The sequence below is a fragment of the Rhinoderma darwinii genome, chromosome 4 (genome assembly GCF_050947455.1).
Source record: "Rhinoderma darwinii isolate aRhiDar2 chromosome 4, aRhiDar2.hap1, whole genome shotgun sequence".
Taxonomy (NCBI): domain Eukaryota; kingdom Metazoa; phylum Chordata; class Amphibia; order Anura; family Rhinodermatidae; genus Rhinoderma; species Rhinoderma darwinii.
The window spans coordinates 96,014,609-96,025,116 of record NC_134690.1 but is presented as its reverse complement, the minus strand read 5'-3'; the positions used below and the strand labels follow the sequence as shown (position 1 = coordinate 96,025,116).

The following is a 10,508-nucleotide window of genomic DNA, read 5'->3' as shown; positions in this document are numbered from 1 at the left end:
GAATATATTTACTGTGTTCTGTGCATTTTGTCTTATGTATCTAAGTGTGATTTGTATCAATAAATATTGCTTTTAACATACTATTGTGTCGTGAATTTTAACGTGCACACATACACTTAGGGGCAAACAAGATAGTTAGTGTTAGTACAAGGAAAAAGGTATGGAAGCTAGGCATAACCCTAGAGACCCTGATATAAAGGAGGTAGTAATGGTGGGTGTCACTAGGCCAGTGAACCCCACTGCTATGCCAGCCCTTTTTCCACATCCTATTTTATATAGTGTGAGACATAATTCATGTTCAGCTGCACAGGATCCTTGTAGGTAATGCCCTCTACCACCAAAAATGAAAAACATAAGCAGGCACCTTACTCTCTACTACATTGCATGTGAATGACTGCAATAAAAATGAATTAAGCTATGTGTACAATTGATAAAAGGTCCACTGAACTGTAGAACAAAAATAGAACTAATATAAATGAGTGTCAGCAGATATAGTTCTGTCTAGTATTCATTGCGCATGTTCGAATATATTGTTGTACTGAAAATTGCTTTTATTTGTACAACAACAACAACGTGTTTCAAGGCCGTACCGGCCTCTTCGTCAGGTTAGGTACAACCTGACGAAGAGGCCGGTACGGCCTTGAAACACGTTGTTGTTGTACAAATAAAAGCAATTTTCAGTACAGCTGCGCCCTCGGATATTCCATTTTTTATCCCCCTATCTCCTGGATCTACATAGTGGATTTTTATCAATCTTCGAACCGGAATTTGGGCTGCAACTGTCTCAACCTAAGTATAACTTGGACACGCATCATGGGATGTTATGCTCCTAGCATAACAACATCAGGTCAGCATAATTGACCACCTTTATCCTATTGTTCTCATATTTTTCAGGCTCATGCACTATGTGCGCTTTGTTCCCTTTTTCCCTATAGCGCGAATATATTGTTAGCATTTTACTCATAGGTTTCAATGGAGACTACCAGTTGAATAGCTTATACCTTACCTGTACCAATTAAATTAAGTGTCCCATGGTTAAATATCATATTCATTGTACAGATTATTAAGACTAACAATATATGCCATTTACATGCTGTTAAAAAAAAAATTCTAGTAAAGGGTATGACATCTGTAATGGCAGGGGGTAGGGAGACGGACAAGTGAGCCCTAATCTACCCGCCACTCTGTCCCTGCCTACTTGCAACAACCCGCCCTAGGCGACGGGGTACATCTGGGCGGCGGTCCCTGCGCTCAGTAAGTGCACGACAAACACGACAAACATGCAAAGGAACACGAGAAAGGAAAAGGGGCAGTTGCCCACGGCAACACCGTGAGCAACCAGAGTGGTGAACGAGCCGAGTCAAGCCAGGAGTGTGCGAGGTACAAAACGAAAAGCAGAAGAGTAGTCGGTAAGCCAGGGTCTGTATGGAGCAGGATCAAAAATAGCAGGAGCTGTAGCTGGGCCAGGAAACCACAAGGAAAGAATCACAAGCACTGAGGGACAGGAAGGGCAGGCTTAAATAGACCGAGGGCGGGAGCTAGCTGAGTCTGGCCAGGTTACGATAGGCTCTCCCACTCCTAAGCCTGCCAGCCTGAATGGTGGAAGCAGGAGTCAGTCTCAGGGATGTATTCTCAGGTGCTGACTGATTAGTTCTGGGAGTTAATCCCGAAGCTGTGCCTGGCAGATCCTTTACAACGTCACCTGGTGTTTAAAGTGTTTAGCAATGTGCACATTTACTTAATGAGCTGAGTGCTAGTGGACACACATGCTTAGTCACTCCCCCCATAGCCAGTTCTCTGAATATTAATCCTTTGTTCACTGCAGAGCAGCCAATAGAAATAGCTTTCTGCCCTGCTTGTCAGGGAAGGAGCAGCGCCTCTGCAGTAGCATGGCAGTATAACTGAGTAGACTCCTTCTCCAGTGGTGTAAAAATGGACTATATAATCAACTGCCAATGGGGGAAGGAGACAGATTCTACTCAGAAACACTCCAAATTACTTTAAATCAGCTATTTCAGAACTTTTGATATGAAAATTAATTATGGGAAAACCCCTTTAACTAATAAGGAACAATATCCAGCGGATTGAGGGTTGAACAGTCTTGTTCTTCACCAGTTTAGGAGAATACTTCTCCGTTATCTACTACATAACCAAAGTAGTAAAAAAAAGAAAGACAATACTAGAAAAATAAAAGTTCCCTGGAAATGTTGTACTAAGTACTAAGAATGTGTTTAGGTCTTCCTATAAAACAGTAACAAAAATTAGGTACATTTGAACTGTGTACCCTACTAATATCGATATTCATCGCCTTTTTATCTGTGAGTGCTCTTCTTTGTAATTGGTGGACCAATTTCTTCTGCAGTAAATAGCAGCAGTAGATTTTTTTTGATCTTGTGGAAGTCAAAGTATGCAGGTTAAGTGGGTTTTACACAGGACGATTTTCGGGCAGACAAGCATTCATATAACGTTCGTTGACGATCATTGCCCAGTGTAAAAAGGGCAGTGATCAGCAGATGAATGAGTAAGGCCCCATGACGACTTCAGTTTTTTCCTTCAGGGTGCTATATGTTTTTGTCACGGATAGCACCCTGAACCCATTCATTTCAATGGGGCCATGCACACTTTCGTTGTTTTAACGGAACCATGCGGCCATTCCATCAAAAGTAGGGCAGGTCCTATTCCTGGCTATTTTTGACGGAACAGTCTCGGCCTTCTCATTGAATTTGGTCCGTAAAAACAACGGGCTGCACACAGAAGCCATCCGTGTGCAGCCCGTGTGTGACGGGACCGTCAATAACGGCATTCAACGGCCGGCGGAAGTGTGCATGAGGCCTAAACGCTCGATCATCTGCTGGTCGTATCGTTTTAAAAAAGTACAATATTATCGTTGTCGGCAGCACATCTCCCTGTGTAAACAGGAGACGCGCTGCTGACATGATAGTAATGTATGGGGACGAGCGATCAGAGTATTGACTGCTCGTCCCCATCCATAGCTCCGTGTGACAGAAGCAAGCGAGCACCGATCAACAATGTCTCGCTGATCGGCGCTCGCGGCCTTTAGGGTCCTTTTACACTGACCAATTTTGTCCGTAACAATGAGCTTGTTGATTAGTACTCGTTTGTTACTTTCACAAGGAGCAATGATCAGTAATGTATGGGTACGAGCGATTGTTACTATGATTGCTCGTTCCCATAAATTTTATATCATGTCAGCAGCAACTGCCAACAAAGATAATATTTTCTGCTGCATAAACGGTACGATCAGTCCGTGAATGAGCAGGGCAATGATCGGGAGCGACGCTTCATATGAACTTCCGCCCGTTTGCCCGATCATTGGCCCGTCTAAAAGGGCCTTTAGGTAGTGGAAAAAGCAAAAAAAGTTAGGGCTTTCCTCAGGTAAGAAGCAATTATGACCATTAGAAGCACTGTCAGTGCACCAAGACATGTTGCAATTAGTTGAACAACCTCTGGGTGATGGCACCATTCAACTTTTCAACATATAAAAAAGGGAGGAAAGCCTTAAAGGGCACCTGTCATTAGGACAGATTTGCTTTAGATTAGGGTATTCGAACCAAACTGAACAAAGGGAGAAAATGTCAAACTTAAATGGCTCTCTAATTTGCTAATTAGGGGGCTAGAAGCACAACCTAACCCACCATCCCCCAACCACATATAAAAAGGACTTCTCCAGCCAGGACTGCAAGGAAGTGTCTAATGTCACTCAACTTGTTTCTGCTGAATAGTTGTGAGGGTCCAGCGAGAGTAGTGGCCTATTAGAAAGCTCAATTGTGCTTAGTAGTTTATTAGAGCCTCCGTTGTTCTGAAAAAGGGCATAAAGTGGTCTATCCCATTGATAGCTGCTCTTTAATAGTGAGTGTACCAACACACAGCATCAGAGGAGGATCAGGATGGGTTCAAGAATGGCATGCTTTACTGCTTATCACTCTCAGTGAGACATCTGTCATCCTAATCTGTATCTGTATCTCTGATAAAGCTGAACATATTTTGAGTATGTAAACTGTTGTTAGGATTCGACAATGACTTCACTTAGTGTTTTGAACATGATGATTGGCAATAAATAAATGCTTCAAATATACAGAATGCTTTATTTTTGTTTTTTGTTTTATACAGTACCACACGATACACAACAAACAGTAACAAAATAATTCAGTGATTAAAAATAAATCCTGTGAAAGAAACCTGAATGTATAGTGTCAGGACTTTTGGTAGTGAAAGTAATTATGTCTATAGCATACAGTATGTGTTGTATCCCGATTATTTCTTGAAGCAGATGCTTTACTGTGACTGACCAGCTAAGGTTGCGGACATTCCACAAACACTTGGGTACGACAGAGCAGCCCTAGGAAGAAGTGACAATGGTAAATCTCAAAGCAGGGTGAATGATATATAAAAGCCCAGATGATGAGAATCCACGTTGAACAGTTCACTACAGCAAAAGGTATTTGTGTATGCCACACAATACAATCCTGAACACAAGATTGGGCCATTCATTGGTTGGTTAGAGCTTGGTCTGGTATACATGCCACTTCTCCATTATCAAGCACACTGTTCTTTATCCCATTATGTGATATTTAGCTCATGCTGGTCATAAAAGCCAAAAACAAAGCCAAAAACAAACTTCCTTTATCAACTTTAATTAAGAGAAATTGAGTTATTATATTTAATTAGGGCCTTTTCGCAGTAGGTCAGATGCTTAGAATATCTATCATAAGGTTTTATGCTTCCTCTTTCTTCATTTCCAATAATATAAAAATAAATACATTATAATAAGATCTGATCTATCCATGTGGGAGATGAGTTTTGAAGTACGAATTTGACCTATGACAGTACCACCATAGCATGGCTAGTCTTGCGAAAATAGTTCTATGTCTATCTAGCACTCATCATAGTAAATCTACTATAAAGGTAAATTGCGTTCATCTACCATATTAGTCTGTGTTCTCTCCATATACATTTTTCTGAAAATATCAGCATTGGTAATTTAACTGTTATTTCTTCCTCTGTTGGGATTTAATACATGTATGACAAAAACGGACACTTTGTGTTTTAATTTGCTTTCATTAGGCCCTGCTTTACCTTAAAGGGGTTTATGAGATTAGAAAAAAAAAGTGTGTTTGGTTTTTCCAGAAATAGCACCACTCTTGTCCATGGGTTCTCTCTGGTATTGCGGCTCAGCCCCATTCACTTTGTAAGGAACTGAGATGCAATACCAGACACAGCCCATGGTGGCACTATTGCTGCAAAAAAAGAAGACCCTATTTTTCAAATCTCTTACAACCCTATAGAGGAAATGCATGGCTCCACTTAGTGGCACTGAGATACCTAGACTGCGCCAGGTCTTCTACCTTCTCATACTGTTTGTTATCAGTAGAATACTGCAGTACTTAACATCTCCATATAAACATGCTGCATTCCCACAGAACTTTACATATAACAGTATAGTTATAGACTAAGAAGCTATAATAATATCAGTTTTAAATGATATATCAAGTATAAAAAATCAGATTCATTGATAAGAACATTTTGATTTATAGAGACTTCAATAAAATGTAAACTGAAATGTCCAGGACATGTAGACTTTAAATGGTCCCTCAATTTCACGTAAGATCCAATTCCATAAGTAACGCATTAGTGTCCAATGGATACAAATCAGTCATACTTTCAATGATGACTATAATGCAATAATGTATGTTAATCCTGACACTGGGTCATCAGAAAACCATTCCCATTACTGGAAGAGAAACCTTAGCCCAGTCCACATAAACCACAAAGCCGGAAAATAAAAAAGATACTGATGCTGTTGGGTAACACAAACAAATTACATATTCTCCATAGATCTTTTAACACTGTGATCTCTCCCTTTTTCTGCTTTCTCCTGGTTCATGTACTCCAAGACCTTCATAAGCATGTCCTCATCTATATACTGCTTATTTTGGTTGTCATCAGTTTCCCTTGGTATGGGTAGCCTTCGATTGCCATTAGCTGCAGTCTCTAAATCCTGGTACCCTCGCATGTTCAGATATCCCCTTAAAGCCTTTTCATACTGCTTTTCAAGATCCTGAATGTCACCTGGTGAGTAAAGGGCATGCATTTTTTTATTCTGACTGTTGCCCACAAGCTCTGGATTTTTGGCTAGCATCTTAACTACATAGTCAGCCAAGTCTTCCTCCTTGTCTGACCTGGGCTCATATTCTATTTGCCTTTTTTCTAAGTCATTTGGCCAGGCAAATTTATGTCCTTTTGGTTTGCTAAACATGGAGTAGGGCCTTGGTGAACCATTGTTTTGGTTGAATCGATTCAGGAAAGGATATTTTTGATTTGGCAACTTATCAGCTCCCATGAGGTTCATCATATCTTCTACTGTTAAATCTTCAGGGCCATTAGGCAACATAGCAGTTGCGGGTTGCTTTATAAATCCCTGCTTACTTTTATACACATCCGTTTTATCAGTCATAGTTTCAGAAACCTCATCCAGATCTTCAGGTACTTCAACCTCTTTTTCAGATTCCAACCTCCCGGCAAATTTCCGGCTATCTTCATCTTGCAGCATGTCAATAAGATCCTCAGGAGGAATTTGCAAGTTTCTAGATAGATCAATCAGCTGATAAATAGATTCAGGATCAAGATTCTTTCCTGAAAATTTTAGTGATCGCTTATCTGTACTCTGTTTACCCTTTTCCAGTCTGTTCAGCCACATCTTTAAATAGGAGTTCATCAGTTTTGACAGGTTTTCAGATTCTTGTTCTTTATTTTCTTTCTCAGGATCCTCATCCTGTAAACCCAACAATCCAGAACGTTTCATCTCTTCTTCCATCTCATCTGTCTTCTCTACTTCCTCCTTACTCTCCTTCAACTCTTCTTGTGTTTGGCTCTCAACTTTCTCTTCAATGGGGTTCCAGTCCTCACCTCCTGCTACATCTTCATAAGCAATGTTGTTGGCTTTATACATGTCATCATCATCATCCTTGTAAAGCTTCTGGTCATCTTCTAATCTATCTCTTTTATGGTTGGCCTGGCCTTTGAGTTTCCCCAGTTCCTGGAAGACAGACTGTAATGTAGCTAGACTTTGTGGAGTATACTGACCTTCAACATTTTCATTGGTCCTTTTTAGTGGGTTGTCCCGAGAGTACTCATCATATAATCTTGGAGAAAATTTTCTAGTTTTTGGTCTTCTCTCAGACCACTTGTTTGAATCATAATCTTCAATCAGTTCAGGTGGTAAGTTTTTGTCCATTAAGTTGCTGTATGGTTTGCTTTTGTCTTGTGGTGTCACCTTTGCCTCGTTTTCTGCTTGCATCAAGGCTTCCAACATTGCTTTCATCCACTCCGACTCATCATCATTGAGGAGAGGTTTGGCACTGTCTGGTGAAAGGGGTTGTGCATCCTTCTGCTCAAAGAGGAATGGTGCCCCTTGGTAGGAGGTATAGTCAGGGAGGCTTTCAGTTCTGCTTCCTTGCTTCCTGAGGTTCTCAATATACTCCAGTGCCTTCAACATATCTGGGCTTGGCAGCCTTTGTAAACTCTTCATTTTGTACTCTTGCTCCTGTTGTGGCACTTGGTAGTACTGAAATGGTACAGCATCAGCAAAGGACATTAGGATGATTAAAAAGCACATGGATAAGCATCTTGCAAGATAGAAGTTCCTTGGAGATGCCATGTTTATCAATATTTCCTGCAAAATAAATTGAGATGAATTTGCAGCAAGGAATGAATTATATCGCATTTATTAAATAATATCAAATACATCATTTCCCTAACTCTAACATGTCATTAGGTGCACTTTCATACCATTAAAATTGCAAAACACAAATAACAAATGGACCAATACGTGATTCATAGTGCCGTACTCCAAACATCTACACATTTAATGAATCTCTCAGTGACTGACCTCTGACTGTAGAATCTCAATCTACTTATAGCAACATGGTTAATGTGTTTGTATTTATAGCTTTTACCTTGGCTTTAGGTTTATGTGTGAAGGTTTAAAGCCACACAAATAAATGTAATGCACAGACAAGTGCAGTCTTGGCTTCTTTCCACTAAGGATTTTCAATCTTGATTTACTAATAAAAGCGAGTACCCGCCACAAGCTCTAAAATCATTTATATCAATACCACATTCAACAACAAGAGAGAAACAATAATGTATCCTAGATAGTGAGACACATAAGTTACTCCACATTTTCCCTAGTTTTATGTCTAATCAGACCAAAGCTTGTCTTTACAGTTAAAATCTGACCCTTCTCGTGATAGTTATGAATTGAGTACCTCTGTGTATAAAAATAAATCTATTACTAATGCCCCCTTCGTGGCAAAAATTTTGATTCTACGACTTTTGTTGTCAAATAATATTCTCTCATATGCAATCTGGAAAAAATGTCTTAATCTTATGTAGTTTAGAGAGAGGTGGATATACAATAAGAAAAATCAGCAGGGTTATTTTTTGGCTGGGTGGAATCCATGGTAACAATCTCTAACTACGGTCGAATACAAGACCATAATGGGTTAATGTTTTGGTTTTATTTCTCCTCCTCTTCAGTACTCCTCTCCTTTCGGGGTGGGTGGGCTATATAAACATGAAGTGTTATTTTTTGTAGTTATATAAATTGAGAATTAAAAATTTAAAAATCGAACCCTTAACCTTTGTGACGTACTAGAAATATTAAATATACTTAACTAGGTTTGGGTACCCCATGGCATTAGAGCTGTGGTAGATCTACAAATGCCATTCAGAGTTCTTTGAGTTTCTTCTTTTCTCTTTATTGCAATGAACATCTTGCCTCCATATAGTCAAATTTGCTTTCATGTGTATTGTCAAAACCTGCTTATTGTCTAAGGTCTATAATACAATGTAACACACACACACACACACACACACACACACACACACACACAGTAGTATATTGGATGATTCAGATGCCATGGACCAATAAATACCAATCTGCGTATAATGAACATGGGCACCCATAAAGTACGACTACATAAACAGCCATTAGTGCATTATGAATAATGGTGTTTGCCTGGTATATCTGGTATAATATAGTATATCCTGTCATCTGTTCTTTAAAATAATGCACACACATACCAGTTCTATTTGTCTACTTTTACTGCTGACATAGTCCATCACATCATCTCAAACATCATCACATTCTGCCCCAGTGCAGAAACAGTTACATGGTCATAAGACTCAGTTAAGGCAGCTACATGTTTATCTAGTTACTTGTGCAATCCCACATAGATATTCACAGATCTGCATCCGTATATTACAGACATCAATGCAAAATGCTCCCAATGAAAAGAAGATTGTACATAATATAATTTACTCATAATCTGGACTTTAGAACTTTATCAGACGAACAGTTTCTCTGTAGCTTTCCAGTAGTTATTACTATATTTCCTGCAATGTGTAACCTCAGCGTCATTCCCTTTAGTGATGAACCACATCCATAGGGTAACATTGCCCAGTCTACCACACTAACATATGGCCATTGTCTACATCTTCTGCTTGGTAACTTGTACAGCATAGCAACAGGCAATGCCCTGATCACCTCCCCCCACTTACCATACACAGCTAGAACTTAGTGCCTAAATTCAGATATACAAAGGGTGTATATAGCAACCATGCCAGAATACCCACAGACACAGGGGTAAAGTACTGGAGCATTTATAAAAGAAGCTGCATCAAGTTTCCTGAACCCCTTGGGCTTTGAGCCCAGTTCACACTGACACAACCCTGACTGGCACCCCAGCAGCAGCCTACCTGCGAGCTTCAGGCAGAGGTCTGCTCTCTGATCATCGCTCCCTCTCAGGATGGAGATATTTGTTTCAGCACCAGAACAGCTCCCAGTGCTTAATAAGGCGCCTCACGTGATCCGCATGACGTCACTGTGTGAACAGGGGAGTGAGAAGCAAGCAGAGTTAACTCTTTCCTTACCCTGTGCCTGCCATAGAATTTACATGATCTAAAGCATAGAAAAGAATATATATAGTGAACTGATAACACATATAGCTGTCTCTATCCTTAGTCTAGCCTATATAAACTAGTTTATATTAGAGATATGTATTACATCCACATCATTGCACAATAAATGCTATTATTATCTTCAATAGATGCATGGTACAGTCACAATGGTCTTATTAACCCCCCCCCCCCCCCCCGATGATAGCCACAGTCTCTTTTTTTATGCACGGGTCCAGCATCAAGAGCCTTCATAGCGTTTCCTGCAGGTGTAGTAGTCAATGGAGGCCACTGGATGGTATCATGAAGGACCTGTTGCTTATGACAATTAACTGAATGATATAAAAATCTCAGTGCCAACTACTTTATCTTTTAATATTGTGTTCAGTCACTTTATGTGGGTTGTAAAATTAGAAAAGGCGGCATTGGACGCGGTAACGCTGCTAAAGATAGTACAAGTTACATGAGATGTACATGGAAAGGAGACATGAAACAGACTTGGATAACCAGTCACTTATTAGATGTTGTAA

General features: G+C 40.0%; 1 protein-coding gene across 1 annotated transcript; it reads right to left on the bottom strand.

Moving 5' to 3' along the window:
- Positions 1-4,086: 4,086 nt before the first annotated feature.
- On the bottom strand, positions 4,087-9,887 carry SCG2 (secretogranin II). Its single transcript, XM_075861419.1, has 2 exons — positions 9,781-9,887; positions 4,087-7,693 (listed from the first exon to the last, which is right to left on the bottom strand). The coding sequence occupies exon 2, from the start codon at positions 7,676-7,678 to the stop codon at positions 5,840-5,842; it is 1,839 nt and encodes a 612-aa protein (XP_075717534.1). The 5' UTR covers positions 7,679-7,693; positions 9,781-9,887; the 3' UTR covers positions 4,087-5,839.
- Positions 9,888-10,508: the final 621 nt, after the last annotated feature.

What these genes read in the sequence shown, in the direction of transcription:
- SCG2 (XM_075861419.1), bottom strand. Translation starts at nt 7,678, where the DNA reads ATGGCATCTCCAAGGAACTTCTATCTTGCAAGATGCTTATCCATGTGC.